Below are 22,472 nucleotides of genomic sequence, written 5' to 3'. Positions count from 1 at the left end.
TGGAAAAAAGCAAAGTATCAAGAAGAGATTCTCACAGGTCACATCTACAACATACTGAGAGAGATTGCTTTGAACTTGGATGCATGGTCAAGTTCCAACAAAGACACCGCTATTTCTTGCATCTTTATGATGAACAACCACTCCCATTTCTGCGGTTTGAGAGAGACTCATCTCGGGGAAATGATGGGAGAGTCTTGGCTAAACGCACACGAGCAGTACAGAGACTATTACGCCGCACTATATGTCAAAGAAAGCTGGGGAAACCTCTTGTCTCTACTCACCAACAAAGCTCAAACCACTTCATCATCATCTGCTGTGAAAAGAAAACGAGCCCGTGAGTCGATCAAACGAACATTACAAGACTTTTCAAAAGGTTTTGATGAGATCTATACAAAGCAATCAAATTGGGTAGTTGAGGATGACAAGTTGAGATGGAAGATATGTCAGGCAATGGTAAGAACGGTTGTGCCAAGATACAAGAGCTACCTACAGAGTTACATAATGCTTCTAGCCGAAGAAGATCCTACGAGTGATAGTAATAAGCATTTGTATTATACTCCAAAGGGTTTAGAGATGAAGCTGACAACAATGTTTCAAAGGAGAGAAGAAGAAACAGAGAAGAGAAACCAGTATTCTAACTTTGTGAACAAAGTGATGGATGTGGGGATTAATCAGAATTCTCACTCGACATTAGAAGCTATATGATGTACTCAGACAAGACAGCGAAACTAAACTCATTTCTTGGTATAACTTAGCTTAACTTAAAAAGAGTTGTGTAATGTATTTGTGTATTGTGACATAACAACAAGGTATAGATTGGTTGTTGTAGTGTGGAATTGTGAATGATTAATGATACAATTACACAAGCTGTTCTAACGAATTAGATCATTTCACCATATTGGTTGCAAAGTTTCAAAATTTGCAACCAAGAAAAAGATTTGCAACTTCTAAAGAGCGAACCTTGTTGAGAGGCAATAACGGACGTGAGTGTTACTGGTCGTGGTTATAGCCGTATAGGCGAACAGAGTTCTAACGGAGGAAAGGTTCGTGATTTTTCCTCAAAAATCTCCGGCGGAAAGGGATAGTGTTGGTTGCAGTCAACGACGGCTCCGACCGACGACTAAGATCACCGTGAAATGATAGAGAGAGTGGCAGGCAGCAAAAAGCAGATGGGCCACAACTGGGCCATGTTATCTATTCATACAGTGGGCTTCAAAAGAGTTTGAAATTTTATTCAGAATGCAAAGGACTTGATAAATGTAGTTGGATGGATCTAATTAGTTAGTTCATAATACCCTGAAGCTTGAATCATATTTATGATTTAGCTTGGCAAAATGTGCCTTATTTATACTACTTTTGATGTTACTGTTTTCATCAAATGTATCAACGAACTCTTCATTATGTACTAGTTTGAATCTTCATAGTAACACAACGACGACAGTTAAACACAAATCACTAAAACTTTTTCGTCTTTATCGATTGCTAACGTATTTAATTTTTGAGAAACGTGTTTCCAAGAACATATTAATGAGCTTTTTTATAGTGTGTACTACACTATATAAAGACGATTTCATTATTATATTTATCATCCTTAATTTTCTAAGACATTAATTTAACTTACAAATGGAGTTTTAAAGGAACCAAATAATAGGTCAATTATAATTAAAAGAAAATACCTTCATACAGTAGAACCTCTATAAATTAATACTCAATAAATTAATAATCTTGATAAATTAATATTTTTTTTTCGGTCTCAAGATGAAACTAATATAATTTTGGACACAATTCGATAATATAATAAAATAATATTTTTTTTGAAAATCCTTTGTAAATATATGGCTCCATCAATAATATAAATTAATAATTATATAAAATTATCTAAATATATGTATATATATACACATCAAATTTTATTAGAGTTCATTTTTAATATTTTTACTATATAAAAATCTTTGATTGTTATATTCAAAACATGATAATTGTTATTTTCCTTGTAATTGATTTTATAAAAATGTTAGTTATAACGATTAAATCTTTTTTTTTAACCAAATAAGGAAAGCCTCTCTATAAATTAATAATTATTAATTTATCAAAAAAATAAAACTTCTATAAATTAATAGATTTTCATGGTCCCAATATTATTAATTTATAGAGATTTTACTGTATTTTAATTTACCGCAAAGAATGTTCAAGTTGAACATGTGGAAGTAACCAACCCCAAAATGGATTTTAGAAAGGTTAATAATGCTTTGGTGAGTCTTACTAAGGCCTTGATTGGAACAACTGTTAGTGGAGCATTAGCATTATGCAGCATAAGCAGTATGTTGTATAAGCTGTATGCTATTAATATATTAACAATGATATGTGATTGGTACAGCTGTTAGCATTTAGACATAAAATTACAAAATTAGACATTTTAAATATACAAATATAGATTTTGTTGCTAATGAAATAGTTTAAAATACTTATTTTGAAAAACAAATTAAAACATATTATAAGCATAATATCAAATGAAACAATAACTTATGAATATTAAAATAAATGAAACAAATCATACGAAAAATAGTTTGTAAGCATAAAAACATATAAAACATAATCTCAACCACCACACAAACCAAAAAAAAATCAACATGTACGTAAAACATATATACTCATACCTTGCTTGTTGGTTGCACACGTTCTTCTTGATTCGACATGTTGAAATTGTTTACAATATTATTATATGTTATATTTCTGGCTTTGACAAAAAATGTTGTGAGACGTTGCATTAAAAAACAAAAAAGTAATAATAGATGAGAAACAATGAAAACCATCATCTTCAAGAAAAACAACAAGACATCTTCGTACCCTTTGCATCATATGAATATACACAAGAAATTTGGTTATAAGATTAAAAAAATGGAAGAGTTGCTTTTCAACTTACGAGGTTTGCTGAGGTTTGCTGCTGCAGACTTTTCTCTGATGCATTTTCTTTAGGGTTAGGTCAAAAATAGTATTGTGAATTTATAGTAAACTCTAGGTGATTAGTGAGGGTAAAATTGTATTTTAATAACTTTAAAACCATTATGCTTGGGAAATGCTTCATTTAGGAGCATTGGGCTATAGAGCATTTAAAAGCCTTTTATGTTCCCTTTATGCTCTTTTTATGCTTTCTAAACAAAACATGATTGGTTTTCTAAAATCTATATGCTCACTTATATACACTACCAATCAAAGCCTAACACATACTACTGATTTTATCATTTGAGACTTTGGTCAGTGTACTCATTTACGGAGGGAATCCCGGAAAAGCATCAAAATATTTCGAATGGCTATGTCATCAATTTGACCAATAAATCTAATTATTTACTAGTGCTGCCAAAATTACACAATACTCTGCCCGTCTGCCGTCCATCCAATTTCCCTAACTCACTCTGACAATAGATCGAAGCAAGAAGAGTAGTTTTGTTTCTCTCCAACAGTATTTCCATTTCCATTCGATTGATGGTGCTTAATTTTTTTTTGGTTAATAATGGTGCTTAAAAATATTTTAACATTAAAATAATTGAAATAAAATAAAAATACATAATAAGCTAAGCTTTTTTAGAAATTGTTAAGCACTCCTATGTGTTAGTTTATTATTGGTTTTTCTCTTTTTAACTTATGTTTTTGTCAATGTTTGAGTTATGTTCTTTTATAAAACCCAATCAAGTTTTTTAAAATATACAATATTTATAAATTAAAACAAAATAAATTTTATTATAATAATTTACAAAATTATTTTTTTAATTAATAACCCCAAGTTTAGTAATTCGATGGACCCATGAAATTTTACAGTTTCTTAAAAACTTATTAATCTAACTTTTTTTTTATAAAAATTTATATTAAACTAATTGTTAAACAACATTCTTTAAATTTAGTGATGGAGGTGCTCTTAGTACACTGATTTCACCAGATAACATACTATTACACCAATTTTCCTTTTTTTTTTTTTTTTGAACTATCATACTATTACACCAATTTGTAGAGCAACTTATAGTTATAAATTTTTAAAAATAAAATATTTTAAAATTTTAAAATAGATTAGTTAGACGAAAAAAAAAAAAGATTAGTTAGACGACCTGTTCTCACTTTACTTTCAGAATAATGTCTACACCAAACATCATAACACTTACCACACAAACTAATCCAAACTAGTTGTTTTTCGTTTGGGACTCTTACCCAACCGAGATCTTATGATATTTGGTTTAAAATATTCTTGGAGACATAATTTGTTACCTTTCTATTCTATCTTTAATTTTGCCAAGACATAATTGTTCATTTCAAACTTTATCTTTAAGAGTAGATGAGACATGATTCATGTAATGATGGCGTGATACTTGGGGAAATACACGGTACAAAAACATTGATCCACAAAAAGAAACGGTACACTATTTTGAGATTAGGAAAAGCAAACCTCTTAAACACGTTATACATATTTTAAATTTGGCTTTGAGTAATTATATATTTATAAAAGAATAATTGTAAGGTTTTAAATCAAGTTACTGTTTGTTACAGAATTCTTTTTTATTCCATTACTACTCACAAATTTTGTGACTTTATATATATATTTGTTATAAGTTTTATCAATGATATGTAATAATGTAATCTATATTTTTTTAATAAAAATATGGATTTTAATTTATTTGTATAGTTTATATGACGAATTTCTAATCATTTGTGGCTAAAACAATTAAGGATTGCATTTTATCTGCCCAACCAATTGTCTCACCGATCACCTTTGGTCTACTCTTCTAGCCTTTGATTCTCATAAGGATGTTTTTCTTTTTAAGCTTAGGCTTCGTTTTGTTTGGAGATATGCTAGTTTTCGTTGTGTGCAATTGGTTCTTCTTATGGTTGTTTATTTGTTGTGGTTGATAGCTTTTTCATTTCATCATCTTGCTCGTTCGAACTCGGTTTTATCGAGTTGCTAGGCTTCGCTTCTTTTCTTGTTTTGCAGATTTGTTTAGATCTGATTGTTTTTTGTAAGACTTTTATATAGACGATTTTGGACGTTGTTGTCGTCATCGTCGCATTTAGAAGCGTTTCGGGTCCTTGCTTGTTGTGCTGGGTTATGAAGACTTTGGTTATATTTCTATAGATGGGTTCTCTTCATGATAAAAAGTGGTTGATGTTAGCTTTGGATTAGTCATGGACATCCTTGGTAAATCTCATCTGTAAATGGTTAGAGAGAAAATGCAAGAATGCATTTTGAGACTATTATGTTGTGTAAAAGTTATACTTTGTTGTCTATGTTCTATTTTGTATTTTTTTCTTGATTTTTTTTATGCTTTCGAAAACTTCTTGTTATTTATCGGCTTAGTTTTATTTTTTTGGGCTTTAAATTCTAGATATATATGTGTTTCCGCCAGCTCAAGTTGTAATATAGAATGATTCTACCAAAAAAAAAGAAAATTGTAATACATAATGAAAAAAATGGGAAAATTGAAAATAAAGGATCACTAAAAATTTTTTGTCCATATACACCTTTTTTTTAAAATGGTTATTTTTACCTAAAATACCCATACAAATTAATATACCTAAATTTAACAAGTTATAACAAGTAAAATATAGAAAAATAAGTAGATATACAATAATAGAGGTAATATAATTTTTTATAAAAATAAAATAAAATGTATAAGTTGTTTTTTTTATGGATAAAATTTGATATAAAACATTTAGAAAACGTTTTCCACTGTTCTGAAAATTTAAGATGATGTGTTCTAACATTTTGTACATGTTATACTAAATTCAAGAATAGTTTATGTTCTAAATAGTTTAGTAGCCCAAAATTATGAATTCTATAAAATTCAGAGTGTGTATTCTACGGTTTACTCTATGTTCTAAATGTTTTAGTACAATCCTTCTACGTTTTACTCTATATTCTGAAAACGTTAGAATATGTTTTATTCCTTTTACTCTATCTCTGAGAAAATTTGTAGATATCTACTACAGAAAAGAGAATGCATACACTCAAACTTTTAGAGACAACTAAATATAGGAAGTGAATCTTTAATTAAGGAAACTAAATATTTATCCAAGATCGTATTTTTAAAAAATTAAAATAAAAAGTGTATACACTCTGATCACCCAAGTTTATTTTCTCTAGAGGATTTTCTCTAATTTCTAATTTAAAATAAAACGGATGGGGAAGGAGAGAGTAGTCGTAAGGTGGAGAAGTGATACGGAGGATAATGTCGTCGACAGTCATATTGTGGTTACGGTCTATAACTTCTTCTTCCATCATCATCATCGTCTTCTTCTTTTTCCTCTTCTTTGCTCTGCTTCCTTTTTTGTTTTCACGTAAAAATAAGTTTTGAGAATGAGATTAATCACGTAATCCTTTGCCTTTGGAGTCTTGAAGTTGCATAGGCTTTATAGACTCGGTTTAAAGATTCTGGTTCAAGTTCGGTTTAAATTAATATAATCCACTCCAACGATAATTTATATTAAATCTACGCCGTCGTGATGAGTGTCGCCGGCGTCTACCATTTAACACTTATGGCGAAGGTATTCATGTATTGACATTTCCATCAACGATTCAATTTATGTATCTTGTGTACTCTCTGGTTGATACATTCTCTCCTTGATTCATGAATAGAATTCTGACAGTAAAGCTACATGAATATTGTTCTCCATCATAACATACTTGAGCATGAACTCTGGTTCAATAAGAATCATCCCTCATGAAATGTTTGACTGTTTTAAGAGTAGCATGAAACAAAACCTCATCAGTTGTTGCATTCAGACTGACAGCCAAAGCACAATTTGACTCACGGAAAAAACGCTTCAGCTGAGGAACAAGGCCTCTGGTTGAGATTGTGACCTTACGGGGATTGAAATGAAGTCCATGCTCATCCACCGTTATGTTTGCAGCTTTGATGACATTTTCAATGTTGTGAAATGGCTCTTCCATTCCCTACAAAACATATCCAGCTCTATGAGAAACTGGAGACACTTGTTTAAACAGACCTTAAATATGATCTAAATATGTTGAATGCCACCGCCGCCGTTGATGTCACCGAAGATTTTTTTTTGTTAACGACTTGGTAAAAGGTGAAAGAGAAGAAAGAAAAGAGTGTTTTGATGACTCTTAATCAATTAGAAGTTTAGATTACCTATTTTGTTAATTTTTTAAAATATATGTATATTTTTTGTTAATTTAGTTTTTTAAAATTGAGGATAAAGCTGAGTTTTCGTTATTAGAAAACCTATATGATCAAACATATCAAACTAAAGTCCAGATGGACTTTTTTTTCCAATTTCCCCAAAAAAAATTACTGACACTACTCTCTGCACAACTGATCATTTATTAACATTCAATTATAAATATCTCGTAACGGAACCTACTTGTACTTTTTAAACCAACCACAAAAAGAGAACTTGAGTAATGCAAAAAACGCATAATACTCCATAGAGACAGTAATCAATAGTGTGGCAACTGGGCAAGTCACTTGTCAAAATTTTAATCAATAAATTTGACAAATATACAGTAAATACAATTAAATGAATCATTATTATATTCCTTAAAATATGATAATTTAATTAATTTGCAGAAAAACGACAAATTAATTAGGGAAAACATAAACAATGTGACTTATAGTATTCCAGATTTAATTTAGTTATTTAATTGAAGAATATCAAAAGACTCAAAACAACCACCACCACCACTTGGGTAAGTAAATAAAGATGAGATTTTTGTTTACTAATTTTGGTTCGATACGGTACAAATCCGGTTAACTGACATTAAAATCCGGTTAAAAAAACTAAACCAGTTGAGTTAAATACCAGAATTGACGGCGAGAGTGTCGGTGGCTGTGTTTAAGGCAGAGAGACGGTCACTTGAGAACACTGACAAGTAAATATAATAAAAATAAAAATTAAATTAAGAAAAAAAGGAAGTGTCTTTTGACAAAATCATCACAGATTTGTGAAAAATCTTGTCTCTTTGTTTATTTTTTCCTTTTTATTAACGATCTGTAAATTCTCCTCAGTTTCTGTGAAACCCTTGGGAAAAACCCATTTTCTCTTTTCGAGAGAGAGAGAGAGAGAGGAGGGAGGAGAGTGTTGTAAGAAGAAGAAATGGGTGTGGATTTGAGGCAAGTGGTGGCTGGGATTCTCACCATTACCATGTTTGTGATGCTTGGACAAATGCTTCATAGAGATTACTTTGATGCTCTTCAGGTATTGAATCCTTAACCCCCCCACCCACTCACCCACATGCCATAAGAGTTAGTGACTGAGCTTAATTCTTTGAGAAGCAGATCTAGTTTTATACAACCCTCAATTCAATTGAAAAAAAAAAAAAAGAACCTATTTTTATTCATTTTGGATCGAATTTGGCTTGTATTGATCATAAAGGCTCATACTTTGGAGAGAACGATCGATTCAGCTGTTTTTATCATCTATATTGATTGTGAAAGTTTTCAAGCTTTTTTGATTCTATTGGTAGCTTTGAAATCTCCAAATGCTTCTTCTCTTTAAGTTCTGCTTTTGTGTGTGTTTACAGGAGAAAGTTCAAGGAGATGCACATGATATTGAATTCAAGGGATCAAAAGTAGCTGTTGAAGATGGACTTGTTAGAGCTATTCAAGGTGTGACTAATGGACCTTGGATGGAGGATAGCCATGAACTTAAACCTTGTTGGTCCATTTCTCAATCTGGTATGTTCCCTCAGATTAGTTATATTATTTATTTTCCCTTGTAGCTTTTGGTTCGGTGTGTGTTAATGCTTGTTCTGGTGTTGCAGATGAAGCAGTATCATCCAAGGGTTATGTTACATTCTCCTTAACGAATGGTCCTGAGTACCATGTCTCTCAGGTATCCTTTATCTTAACTTTAAAGTTTCAAATCTGTGAATTCAATCTGAATTTCCTTTAGACATGTGTTCTCATCTTTCCACTGATGTTTTATGTTGTTAACTTTACCATCTTGTTTAGATTACTGATGCCGTGATGGTGGCGAAGCATCTTGGAGCAACTCTAGTGCTTCCCGATATAAGAGGAAGCAAACCTGGCGATGAAATGTTAGTGTTTTTTGCATTAAGCATTTTGGTTTCGTCAAATTGTTTGTTTCTTTAAGGTCTTATGAACACATTCGGAATGCTTGACCAGGAACTTCGATGATATCTATGATGTGGACAAACTTATTAAAAGCTTGGAAAGCGTCGTCAAAGTTGTAAGAAAATTGCCGAGCCACGTATCTCTAAGAGATATCGCCATTGTTAAGGTTCCTACCCGAGTTGCAGAAGATTACATCAAGGAACATATTGACCCCATCTTCAAATCGAAAGGGAACATAAGAGTTACAACCTACTTCCCTTCGGTGAACTTGAGGAAATCTTCGCAGGGTGCTGAAACCGACCCTGTCTCTTGTTTGGCAATGTTTGGTTCCTTGGAGTTGCAACCTGCAGTGAATGATTTGGTTGAGTCGATGATTCAGCGGCTGAAGACACACAGCAAGAAATCAGGTGGCCGTTTCCTAGCCATAGACTTGAGGGTTGAGATACTTGAAAAGAAAAATTGCCATGCAGCAGGTGCTGTGGGATCCAAAACCTGTTACAACGCACAAGAGATTGCATTGTTCTTGAGGAAGCTTGGATTTGACAGTGATACAACTATATATCTGACTCAGCCAAGATGGGAGAGCAGCCTCAATATTCTTAAGGACATTTTCCCAAAAACATATACTAAGGTGCGTAAGTCCTTCATTATTTAGTGTCTGAAGTTGTCAGTTGTCACCCATATATGCTAATCTTGATTTTTTTGTTANGGACAAACTTATTAAAAGCTTGGAAAGCGTCGTCAAAGTTGTAAGAAAATTGCCGAGCCACGTATCTCTAAGAGATATCGCCATTGTTAAGGTTCCTACCCGAGTTGCAGAAGATTACATCAAGGAACATATTGACCCCATCTTCAAATCGAAAGGGAACATAAGAGTTACAACCTACTTCCCTTCGGTGAACTTGAGGAAATCTTCGCAGGGTGGTGAAACCGACCCTGTCTCTTGTTTGGCAATGTTTGGTTCCTTGGAGTTGCAACCTGCAGTGAATGATTTGGTTGAATCGATGATTCAGCGGCTGAAGACACACAGCAAGAAATCCGGTGGCCGTTTCCTAGCCATAGACTTGAGGGTTGAGATACTTGAAAAGAAAAATTGTCATGAAGCAGGTGCTGTGGGATCCAAAACCTGTTACAACGCACAAGAGATTGCATTGTTCTTGAGGAAGCTTGGATTTGACAGTGATACAACTATATATCTTACTCAGCCAAGATGGGAGAGCAGCCTCAATATACTTAAGGACATTTTCCCGAAAACATATACTAAGGTGCTTAAATCCTTCATTATCTAGTATCTGAAGTTCTCTCCCATAAGCTAATCTTGATTTTTTGTTTCTGAAAAATGCAGGAGTCGATAATGCCGTCAGATAAGAAATCGAAGTACCTTGAATTAGAAAATTCTGAATATGAAAATGTTATTGACTTCTACATAAGTTCAAGGAGTGATGTATTTGTGCCAGCCATTCCTGGTCTGTTTTACGCCAATACAGTTGGAAAAAGGATAGCATTAGGCAAGCCTCAAGTTCTTGTTCCAGCAGAGATCTCAGGAACATCTGGTCGTTGTACTGATTACATCTCTCCTTACATATCAAGGAAGAACCATTTGGCGTATTCATGTTTTTGCTGAACTTATGAGGGAAATGTTTTGTCAATGTGATCTTGAAACCAACATCCATGAAAAGATCTTGTCACTAAAGTGTAAGCCAATCTAGTTACCTGGGGTTTTCCGGTTGTTTAATATTGATAAGTTTAGCTCGATACCAATTTGATTTTAGTCCAGTATTCTCATTGTGGTTGTCTTGTTTAGGAAAAGAAACTCTATAAGTTACAATTTGAATCTATTGGCTCATACTTTTTACATACTTTTCTTGTCGTAGTCAAAGGAGCAACATTTACAGGGAAACAATTTTTACTGTTCAAACATTACTGAAAACTAAAAACTGTAAAATAGAGAAAATGCAGCAACCATGCTAAACAATGCAATGTACGATCACGTAAATGTTTTTAGATCATGAAGAAAGATGAAAATGATTTGTGATTATTGAACTAGTGGACATTACATCGATCGCTGACTCTCTTGAGTTATCTCCCCAGTTCTTCCTTGAGTTCGAGACATCTCTAAGGCCAGACACTCGTTGAGCTCTATAACAACCTGGCTCATGCTTGTCCTATTATTACAAGAACGAGCCACACAAGTACGTGCTATATCCATAGCTTTGCTGCTGAGTTGGGCTCAAAGTCACTGTTTAGCCTGGGATCAACAATCTCTCTAGTACTGCCTTTTTCGACCTCTAAATCGACCCACTTGGAAATGTGAGGACGTTCACGGTTGCTATCAATGACAGGCTGATTGGTTATCAACTCCAACAGAACAATTCCAAAGCTATAAATGTCGCTCTTTTTGGTTAAACGGTTTGAGTTGAAGTACCTGCATTATCATCAAGTGACTCAGTATATAACACCTTCGAGTCCATTAAAAGTTATGAGACTGTTTCTTACGTGTCATGCAGGTATAGATTTCTTCCAGGCTTGACATAAATCTTATTTGACTCTTGTATGTCAGGGTTGGTTGGGGAGGATCTCGACAGTCCGAAATCAGCCAGTTTCGCTTCAAAGTTTTCGTCTAGTAGGATATTTGTCGGCTTAACATATCTGTGAAGGAATCGCAACTCGCTATGCAAATACTCTAGACCTGTGAAAGCACTCTACAAAAATATCAGTTTCCGTCATGAATGAAAAACTCTGTTTCAATCACTGCAGCAATAAGTTACCTTGTGCTACTCCGATGATGATTTTTAACCTGCTTTCCCAGCTTAGGACATTACCAAACTTCCCTGTTACATCGAAAGCAAATGCGGTTATCTTTTACAACTTGAAGACAAGACTAAAACTAAAATGTGGTTCATACCAGATAGTTGATCTTTCAAGTCCCCATTTGCCACGTATTCATAGATTAGTGCCAAGTGCTCACCATCATCGCAGTACCCAATGAGGCTCACCAAGTTTTTGTGACGAACTTTTACAAAATTATGAACCTGATAAACCAAGAAAACGTTCAACTGATGATATCTATATTTTTTTTTTCAGGGAAGGAATAATCTAGTTTACTACCTCTTTGGTAAACTGTTCAATGTTATAGATGGAGGCTCGGTTTAGCATCTTTACTGCTACTTGTTGCTTGTTTAAAACTCCATGATAAACTACACCAAACCCTCCTTTGCCGTGAACTCTATTGAACTTGTTGGTCATCTTTTTATCCTCGGCATACGTGTAACTATTGGCTGGAATGTACACATATGGTTCATATTCAATAGTGGAATCGTCTCCGTCTGCATAACCTACATAGAAAAGTTGGGTAAAAATGGTTAAGAAAACGAAAGGTACTGCAGGATATAAGTTCCTAAATGTTTTGATCTTTGTGCATTCTGACAGAAACCAAGGATGTGTAAAAAGGTTTTCTCTGTTTTATTGCTTCAAACCCTAAGAGTATTTATACATACAGAAGTTTTAACCTAGCGTATCTACGTATATGGACATAAGTATAACCTTTATAAGATTAGGCAATATATATATATATATATAAGATATACTCATATCTTAACATATCACAATACCCCCCTCACGTTGGAGCATGAAGGTCACAAATGCCCAACTTGGTTTTAAAAACATCAAATTCCTTCTGACCAAGGGCTTTGGTCATGATGTCCGCGAGTTGATGATCAGTAGAGACGTGACGAGTGACAATCGTGCCACGCTTGATTTCATCTCGAACAAAATGACAGTCCACTTCCAAGTACTTTGTGCGTTCATGAAAAACCGGATTGGCGGCCAAATGTATCGCAGCCAAACTGTCACAGTGAACCCGAATAGGTTCCTTGTGGTGCACGCCGAACGAGTTAAGAAGAGATTTCAACCAAAGTACCTCACGGACAGTGTAGGACAGAGCTCTATACTTAGCCTCTGTCGAAGATAATGAGACTGTTTGTTGCTTGCTTGTCTTCCAAGACAGTGGAGAGTCACCAAGTTGAATAAAGTAACCCGTAAGAGAGCGTCGTGTGATGGGACGACCCGCATGATCTGAATCGCACCATACACTTAATTTCAAAGAAACGCCGGATCGTAATAAGATACCTTGTCTAGGACTGTGTTTGAGGTATCAAACAACACGGAGAGCAGCATCCCAATGAGCATGTTTTGGATGCTGCATAAACTGAGTCAAGATATGAATAGAGTAAGAGAGGTCTGGTCGAGTGGCACTGAGGTATATCAGTCGACCCACTAAGCGGCGATATCGAGCAGGATCAGGAATAGTATCGCCCTTTGCCAAGGTAAGTTTGTGATTTTGGTCTAACGGGAAAGCGACGGGTTGAACACCAAAGAGACCCGTCTCGGCAATGATATCCATAGCGTACTTGCGTTGACATATGTATATGCCGGAAGGATTCCCTGTAACTTCGATGCCCAAAAAATATCTCAAGATACCATGATCTTTCATGTGAAACTTGGAGCTGAGATAGTCTTTAAAGTTGGAGACAAGTGATGGAGAGCTACCCGAGAGAATGAGATCATCAACATAAACCAAAACATGGAGGCGAGTTTCACCATGAACATAAGTAAACAAAGAGTAGTCAGTAGTCTCTTGCAAGAAACCATACTCCAAAAGAGCAGTACTTAACTTTTCAAACCAACATCGAGGAGCCTGACGCAAGCCATAGAGTGACTTATGCAACCGACATACCATGTTCTTATCAGACGTACGAAAACCCGGTGGGAGTTGCATGTAAACTTCTTCAGCCAAGTCACCATGGAGGAAAGCATTGTGAACATCCATTTGATGTATTTCCCAATCCTGAGCAGCTGAAAACTCTAAGAACATACGAACTGTTGTCATCTTTGCAACCGGTGCAAAGGTGTCAGTGAAGTCAGTTCCTGCGATTTGTTTGTTGCCAAGAGCGACCAATCTAGCCTTGTAACGTTCGAGAGTTCCGTCTGCGTTGTATTTAAGACGAAAAACCCATTTACAGCCAATTGCTTTCTTGCCTTGCAGTAGAGTACCAACTGTCCATGTCCCAAGTTCTTCAAGAGAATCGATTTCAGAACCAACAACATTCCGCCAATTTTCATCCAAGATGGCTTGAGAATAATGCTTCGGTTCATGAGCAGAGGTGATTGTGAGAATGTACTCTTGATGTTTCTTGGAGAATCGACAACTAGAGGTATAGTCCGACATTGGATACTTACAGTCGCTGGAACTGAGGGTGGTTTTAGTTGCAAGATGCAAAACGTAATCAGCAAGCTTAGTAGGAAGCTTCCGCTGTCGATGGCCGAATCCCAGTTTTTCAACCTCTGGAGAAACGACTGGAGATAGTTCATTACTTTGCTGTGTGACCTTTGATGGTGATATAGGGGAGGAGGGAGAAACAATGAGAGGAGAAGAGTCGGATGAGACTGCAGGTTGAGATGAAGAGGAGACCTCAAAAATATCATCATCAAATTCATCGAAAGCATTGACGTTGTCGGTGTCAAATGCGGTGAGATCGAATGGCAAATGGGTATCAACAACAAGTGGAGAATCCGATGAGGTTGCAGATGGAGAAACAGAGTTTGCAGGAAGCGGAGTAGAGAGAGAGGATGAGTTTGAAGAAGAGGGCAGAGATTGCTCTGCATTTTCTTTGACTAGGGGTGGAACGTGTATCATTTCTGGGGAGATAGAAGCCGGCGAAGGAACAGAATCCTCATTTTCTGGAGATAGCAGAGGGAGCATCGAAGAAGAAACAGAAATATCTTCGTCATTTGGTGAAACTTTAGAGTACGGGAACTCTGTTTCACAAAAAACCACATCACGTGAGATAGAAACTTTCCCAGTTTCAATATCATAAACACGCCATCCCTTTTTACCAAAAGGGTAGCCAAGAAAGACTGATTTCTTGCTTCTAGGAGCGAATTTATCGCCTTGCTGATGTTGGTTATGGACATAACATAAACAACCGAAAGTACGGAGATGCAACAGAGGTGGTGGCCGTTGATAAAGCATTTCAAATGGTGTTTTTGCCGTGCAGCACCTTGGATGGAGTTCTATTTATCAAATATCCAGCAGCCAGAATGCATTCACCCCACAATTCAATAGGTAAAGAAGCTTGAAATCGTAGAGCCCGAGCAACATTGAGAATATGGTGATGTTTTCTTTCAACTCTTCCATTTTGTTGAGGAGTTCCAACACATATGTCTCATGTATGATTCCCTGTTCTTGGAAGAATTTTTGCAAACATATAAACTCACTGCCATTGTCGCTCCTTATGGTTTTCAATTTTGTGTTGAATTGTCTTTCGACAAGAGCAATGAAATTCTTTAAGCGTTGGGGAGCTGAAGCTTTGTTTGGAAGCAAGTAAGTCCATACTGCTCTAGAGTAGTCATCGACAATTGTTAGAAAATACTTGGAGCCGCAAATAGATGTTGTGCGATAAGGCCCCCAAAGATCACAATGAACTAGTTGAAAAACAGATGTTGTTTTATTCAAACTTGTTGGAAATACATCTTTGGTCTGCTTAGCTCGTATGCAGATCTCACAGGATTTAAAATCAAAACTACTAGAGTTACTAAAACCAGAAATAGGTAATGAACTAAGAACTTGAGGAGATGGGTGTCCTAAGCGCCTATGCCACATTTCAGAGGAGACTTGACTCGTGTGTGTTGCAGCCGCTACAGCATCCATTCCCTTATAAAAATACAGACCATCCTTTTCCTCAGCTCTCCCAATCAGCATCCCTGTGGTGCGCTCCTGAATATCACACAACTCATCAGTAATCAGGAACACACAACGTCTATCTCGGGTCAGCTGAGATACAGAAATCAAATGACACTGCAAACTGTCCACAAAAAACACATCCTGTAGACTTAAAGAAGAGCCTAATTGCACTGTCCCTTTCTTAGTGGAGAGAGTGAAACGACCATCAGGCAGTTTGGTGTGCATAGGAGACATATCAGTGACTGCAGTAAGATAGCTCAAGGTGCCTGTCATGTGATGAGAGGCGCCTGTATCAACAATCCAAGAGTTTAAGAAATACGTACCAGTAAGGTGAACACCATGAGTCTTTTCTCTTTCAGCTAAAAGTGTTTTCAGAGATCCCCACTCGGAGTCTGAAAGACCAATTAGCCCCATCTGATCAGCACTTGGTGAAGCCGAAGTAGTCAACACTGAAGATGGCGTTGAGAGATGATTTGCACGTGCAGGTGCGGTAGTACGGCCCGACTTAGGAGTAGGAAGGATTCCTTGTTGTGACGGTGCTCCAGCTGTAGGACGAGCACGATCTCCCCAGTCCCCACCATGGTGGATATCCAATTTTTCGAAAGCATTGATCAGTAGAGTGTCCTGTGCGATTACACAAAGCACACTTACTTGTTCTGTTTCTGGGATCAACAAAACTTTTGTGTTGTGTTGAAGATTGAACAACAAAACTCATCCCGTCCATTCGTTCTTCAAGTATGCGACTAGTCATCTTTGCTTCTTCGTCTTGAGTCAGTGCGTTGTATGCTTCGTCAAGACTTGGAAATGGCACTCGTGACAACAGTGCCGATTTGACGTGACCAAATACAGCTTCATCAAGTCCCATGAGGAATTGATGAACTTTGTCTTCTTCACGTTGCTTTTCAACTTCAACCATTGTTTTGGCGTGTTGATAATCTTTCATGGAAGTCAACAGTTGCGTGAGCTTCCCGTAATATGCCTCTATGGCCATGCCTTTTTGGCGGCAAGTAGCGAGTTCAGCCTTCAATCTCTGAACTCTCTGTCCTTTTTTAACGGAAAAACGGCGTTTGATGTGATCCCATAACTCAGATGCAATCTCGCAGTGTGAGATATTGGATCTGATCGACTCGTGTATGGTGAGTTTTATCCACGAGATGACAAGAGCGTTGTTTGCACTCCAATCATCAAAATCTTCAGAATCTTCACCCGGAAGAGATATGGTTCCATCTGCAAATCCAAACTTCTTTCGTGCTTTGAGTGCAAGCCTGAGGTTGTTGGCCCATTCGTCGTAATTTGGACCACGCAACAGCGGTTGAGATATCACAAAACCAGGGTTATCGCCGCTTGACAAGTCATACGGCGAGATCGTTCTTCTTGTGATGACTGTTCTGTTTTGAGACAGAGTAGAACCCTCTGTTTCATCACTAGGTTTAAGGTTTTTCCCTGTTGCAGAAAATTCAGCCATCGTTCAGTAGAGAACTTGTGTCGAGAAGAGATACGACAGCAAAGAAAAGGAAGAGAGAAGACAGTCAAAGGATCGAACAAGCCGTTTTTTGTATATGGCTTATTTGCTCTGATACCATGACAGAAACCAAGGATGTGTAAAAAGGTTTTATTTGTTTTATTGCTTCAAACCCTAAGAGTATTTATACATACAGAAGTTTTAACCTAGCGTATCTACGTATATGGACATAAGTATAACCTTTATAAGATTAGGCAATATATATATATATATATATGTATAAGATATACTCATATCTTTAACATATCACAATACATTCGACATACAGCAAATGAACTTAGAAACGAAACGCCTCAGGCCTGTCACTTCCGTGAGTTCCGTCATCGTCTCGATTGCAAACTGGTTTATCTGTTTATCAGAAACAGTTCATGGCCATGAACACACAAAAGAGCATAAGAACTTTTGCTAGTCAACTCTAAGACAATGTCAACTTCTCGGGTGGGTCAACTTCTTACGCGTTTCCACTCTAGATATAAAACAACTTTTATCTATTTCAAATGTTCCGTCAAGATGATATAAAGTATAAACATCTGGATATCAAAATCTTGAAATTGGGCTGGTCAACTGCCATCATCATCACCTAGAATGCAGCTGGCTCATCCATTACTTAGGGAAAACATCATAGCTAAAATTCAAAAGAGCACAAGTCAACTTTTAAGACAATGTCAACTTCCGTTTTTTCTTTGGTTTGACTAAGACAAAAAGCTCTGTTCATTTGGGTTCTTTTCTCTGTATTAGTTGATGAAACATATACTTGTTTTTCCATGCTCATACACCCTCACATAAGATAATGATGCCTGAATTAAAGTGTACGCTATGGGCTGTCCAAAGCATTTATGATCTCCCATTGCAAAGCGGCTATTGAAGCTTTTGATTGGCCATGGTACTGCGCAGTTTCTAATACACAGCTTGTTTCTCAAGTCTTGAAGTGTGTTCTTATAAGTTGAGATCGAGGAAACCTAACTTGATTGCAGGAGCGATTGCTAACCCTTGGTGGTCCGGTAAGGAAAGCCAGATTTGTGACAAAGCTAGATGTTCAGAGCATCCTTGTTATTGTAATAATGTGGATTATGTGCATGCTAACTAATTTTTACTACCCTGCCTATTAACTAACTATTCACTATTGATTGTTTTGATCATGTTGCAGTAATCAAATTCAGTTCTCTATACAGTATACACCAATGGTCTGGACACTAACTACCAAGTACTAAAACATTAATTTTGTGTATATATAAAATAATATTGATCTGAATCACAACTCAATGTTTCTACAAGCCACAAGCTTTTTTTTTTTTTGTGAGCATAGAAGATAAAGTCAACACTCATGTGTCTTCCAAGTCTTCTACACCAAAAACAAGATAAGAGGGAAGAAGCCATCAGCAAAGTTGGCCCAATCACACACCTGGCAACACTATATCTTCATGAGGCCATGCTTTTACCACAACCAAACGTGTGGCTTCCATTTCTTGAGGCCAAGAGAATGGAGAACATCAGAATGTATCGATAATCCGACCTTGAATAAAGCGAGTTTCTTCAGATCATAAAGATGGGTCTGTAGGATTGTGTGCTTCGATGTCAACATGCTGGATTCCAGGGACAAGCTCTTGGATCTCTTTCTCTAACCGGTCTACTTCGCTTCCTAAAGCCGTGACAACTTCCTCACCTGCAACAGATTACTCAGTATATTTTTCAAGCTTGGAAATTAAATATGACAAATCCAGAAGTAGAACTTGACATTTGCGTACCGTAGTTTGACATAATCTTGAGCATTGCAGAATCATCTCCTTTCTTTGCGGCCTCCCGGAACTGAGTAAATACACCATCAATATTCAGAAATCTTGAAGTAACTAAACAACAGTATTTAACTAATGGTAGTTAACAGATTGTTCATCAGCTAAAAGGACACAACTAGTAGATAAAAGCTGCAAATATAGTTACCAGTTTGGCCCACTCTTCACGCCCAGTTCTCTTCAGATAGTTTTGAACAACCATCTGCCCGTTGAAATCTGTTTGAATATAGCAATTAATACAGTGCCCAATGTAATCACTCAAGGAGTCCGGATAGAATGATCTTCACTCGCTAAGATTTTGCCTGTCGTTCATATTTTCAAGTATAGGGAAACAATCCAGTTCTTTGAGAGCAATAAACAGTTCAAAATACTCACCTATTTCAGCTTTAAATCTGAAGGATCCAGGACCAATCACTTCACTTTTGCAATCATATAAGGCATCTACAACCTACACAACACAATATTCAATACTGAGCCCACCTCTATATGCGTCATTGTCGTTATATATGAGATTTCCAAGTTATGATAAGCAGAATTTATACCGTGTCATTCCTTAAAAACTTAAGAACTTTACTCATGTCTTGATCATCCATTGCTCTTCCAATCAAGGCATGTCGGTTTCGTTGAATGAGAAATATAGCAACCTAGTAGAATTCATACTTTTGGTTTAGATATGTAGTATAGAGTGATAAAGAACAAATTAAGGAGAGCACAAACATACCATTCCAAGTAAATTTCCAACTACAATTGACCCTATAGGATCATAAATAGGATTTCCTGTCATCCTAACAGCAACAAGAGATGCAGCAGCAATTGCTAAACCTGCCACTGCAGCGCCATCCTGTGCATTTACAATAGTTACTAACGGAAAAATAAGAGCATAATACAGTTTAGCAGTGTTTTATAATAATTCACTCCAACAATATTCCATAAATCTGTTTCTATATATGTTCAAATCAGGTCCAAGCTATAAAGTAATAATACCTCAGTCATAACAGCAACAGAAGTAGGATCATGACCACGCCATATATAGTCTCTTATGGTCATGCCTTCTTGAGCAGCTCCTTTTTTAACAGACTGAATCGCAACAAGAAGCGAAGCACCTTTACGAAATACAGATTAACAAACAATATTCAGCATGTAGGCTTGAAACATAGCTAGACCAACTTCAAGAAAGGTACACATAACAAAGAGGCAGAAAGATCAGGAAAAGTTGATACCTTCAATTACAAAAGAACCACCAATTACCAAAGCAGCATATTCCATATTCGGAGGTGGCTGAGAAAGATTGTTAGAATTGATTAGCAACCAAGAAAATGTATGAGGAGTATTTAACAACCAAAAAGATCATATAGAACCAATTACCGAAGAAGTCCACAAGTTCTGCACTCCATTGACTATGGTAGCACCAGACCCAAGGCAAAAGATGCCAACAGCAGATATCAAGGACCATACAAATCTTTCTTTTGAGTAACCATAGCTGAGCAAAGTAAAAAGTTTGGTCTAAGGATTTCTTCAAACAAGAGAAAGCTGTTCTGTCATAGAGTATACAAGATTTACTAGAGAGACTCACGGATGAAGAGCATCTGGCGCACGCCTTGAGCTACTGAGCCCATAAGCAAGAAGTGCCTACAACATCAATATGTATCAGTTTTTCTACACCCAATAATAGTCAATATATAAAACTGGACAGAAAAGCATAACAGCAACAAACCTGGTTAGCGAAATCAGCGACGGAGTGAACTACTTCAGCCATTATGACATGGCTAGAACTTGTCCACCAAACCCCAAACTTGAGCGAAAACACGAGGAAGTTGCACCATAGTGCAGTAGTGACAGCTCTTTGACTGCAAAATGTTCACGGAAGCATAACTCAGGAGTTAACACCCAATAAAGATATAGCTAGAGGGCTTCACTAGAGAAGGACATCAGGTAGATGGAAGAAGTTCTCTTCTCATGACCTCCCTTGGCTAACTCAATGAACATCACCAACTATTAAAGCACAACAAAGGCTATGAAACTGAACCCAAAACAGAAGATAACTAACCAAAAAAGAAGATACTAGAATGAATTTTCATGATTATACATGTAATAACAGATAAAAATTTCCAGTTTTGGAACCCAAATTACCAGTAAACAAAATGTAGTTAGCTAACGGGGGAAGCCAATATAAACTTTGTAAACCACACATACACAACTTGATCAGCGAAGTAGACTACTCACATTACAAGAAAACAGTAATGAATGAGTCTCTTTACCTGTGTTGATCACTTATCTCAATTCTCTTCACTTGTTTCGCCCGAGTGAAGAAACCTGTACACGAAGCAAACCCATAAACAAAATTCTCCAAACTAATAAGTAATCCCAAACAATACAAAAAAAAAAAAATGAAGACTTTAGGTCAAGGAAGACAAGGAGAAGACATACTCCGGTGAGAGGAGTAGGAATCAATCAAAGGAGTATCCGTATCGAGAGAAACAGAACATCGCACACCAACAAGACCTTTGTCTGAACAATTGGTGGAGAGAAACCCTCTTAATTGAGGATTTGAACGGATAAGAGAAGTAAAACTCCGATGAGTATCTACAACGAACCCATCGTGCTTCTTCTCGTCGAACAACGAGAAGAAGTGAAGTGAGCCGCCGACACTTCTTGCTCTGCTGTAATAACCTTTTCCTGGAGAATGAAGGAGGCGAGACAAAATCCGATGCGTTGATTGCATTTCAGAGTCTTAATAAGAGCATGCAAAGATTGGGTTTTTCTTTTTTCTCCGGGGAAAATAACAGATTCCCAAAAAAGGAGAAAGCTTTTTGCTTTGTCCCGAAGTATTGAGATTCTTTGTAAATTGGGAAAGAAAGAGAAATGTGAAGAAGAAAGAAAAAACAGTTTTTGAGTTCGTTCGTGGTAAAGTATTTTCACGGTGATAGGGCTCGGCGGAGGAGGTCTCTTCTCTGCGTGTTGTCCATGTAGTTGAGGAAGACGAGCACACACACAAAAAAAGATCTTTCTTTTTTATTTTTCTTATTTTTTTTTTAATTCTGGAAAAACATCCTATTTTTCATGAAAAAAATAAAGTGAATTTTAATACCAAAATTATAGAAAATCAAAATATCTTGAAGATATTATAATGTTTTTTTTGTCGACAAAGATTATAAGAATTTTCTACTTTGTACCATTTCTTCCCAAAGCTTAGTTCAGAAATTAATCAATAAAGAAAATTATAATGTTATTTTAAGACTTATAAAACTGGTAAAGACGAAAAAGTCAAAAATATATTACAATAAAAATCAAACTATGACAAAAAAAATTCTAGATTTTCATGATAAGATGACATAATT

At 36.2% G+C, this 22,472-nt stretch overlaps 3 protein-coding genes and 1 pseudogene across 3 annotated transcripts in view; 2 read left to right on the top strand and 2 right to left on the bottom strand.

Moving 5' to 3' along the window:
- LOC104744059 (exocyst complex component EXO70A1-like) overlaps nucleotides 1-705 on the top strand; it is an 8,763-nt gene extending 8,058 nt beyond the window's left edge. The window contains exon 2 of the mRNA XM_010465084.1: nucleotides 16-705. Within this exon, the coding sequence (XP_010463386.1) occupies nucleotides 16-705 (690 nt within the window). The remainder of the gene's footprint in view (nucleotides 1-15) is intronic.
- Nucleotides 7,899-10,916, top strand: LOC104742678. Its single transcript, XM_010463695.2, has 6 exons — nucleotides 7,899-8,202; nucleotides 8,528-8,681; nucleotides 8,768-8,838; nucleotides 8,958-9,043; nucleotides 9,132-9,711; nucleotides 10,426-10,916. Exons 1-6 carry the CDS (start codon nucleotides 8,101-8,103, stop codon nucleotides 10,702-10,704), a joined length of 1,272 nt encoding a protein of 423 aa, XP_010461997.1. The 5' UTR covers nucleotides 7,899-8,100; the 3' UTR covers nucleotides 10,705-10,916.
- LOC109128908 lies at nucleotides 11,131-12,409 on the bottom strand (annotated as a pseudogene).
- On the bottom strand, nucleotides 18,547-22,179 carry LOC104742677 (metal tolerance protein C4). The gene is made up of 13 exons (XM_010463694.2): nucleotides 21,562-22,179; nucleotides 21,393-21,447; nucleotides 20,849-20,981; nucleotides 20,708-20,763; nucleotides 20,500-20,614; nucleotides 20,355-20,412; nucleotides 20,119-20,237; nucleotides 19,856-19,975; nucleotides 19,677-19,778; nucleotides 19,510-19,582; nucleotides 19,283-19,350; nucleotides 19,090-19,150; nucleotides 18,547-19,007 (listed from the first exon to the last, which is right to left on the bottom strand). The coding sequence occupies exons 1-13, from the start codon at nucleotides 21,854-21,856 to the stop codon at nucleotides 18,883-18,885; spliced, it is 1,380 nt and encodes a 459-aa protein (XP_010461996.1). The 5' UTR covers nucleotides 21,857-22,179; the 3' UTR covers nucleotides 18,547-18,882.

Source organism: Camelina sativa, chromosome 14 (assembly GCF_000633955.1).
Source record: "Camelina sativa cultivar DH55 chromosome 14, Cs, whole genome shotgun sequence".
Classification (NCBI taxonomy): Eukaryota; Viridiplantae; Streptophyta; class Magnoliopsida; order Brassicales; family Brassicaceae; genus Camelina; species Camelina sativa.
This window is presented reverse-complemented; position numbering and strand designations above follow the sequence as displayed.

Bases quoted from the DNA above. Each gene is read 5' to 3' on its own strand.
- LOC104742677 (XM_010463694.2), bottom strand. From the start codon at position 21,856: ATGCAATCAACGCATCGGATTTTGTCTCGCCTCCTTCATTCTCCAGGA. The intron at 19,779-19,855 runs GTATGTTTGTGC...GAATTCTACTAG, and splicing joins TTGGAAATTTACTTGGAATG to GTTGCTATATTTCTCATTCA. The intron at 19,151-19,282 runs GTAACTATATTT...GTATTTACTCAG, and splicing joins GTGAAGAGTGGGCCAAACTG to TTCCGGGAGGCCGCAAAGAA.
- LOC104742678 (XM_010463695.2), top strand. From the start codon at position 8,101: ATGGGTGTGGATTTGAGGCAAGTGGTGGCTGGGATTCTCACCATTACC. The intron at 8,839-8,957 runs GTATCCTTTATC...CATCTTGTTTAG, and splicing joins CTGAGTACCATGTCTCTCAG to ATTACTGATGCCGTGATGGT. The intron at 9,712-10,425 runs GTGCGTAAGTCC...TGAAAAATGCAG, and splicing joins TCCCAAAAACATATACTAAG to GAGTCGATAATGCCGTCAGA.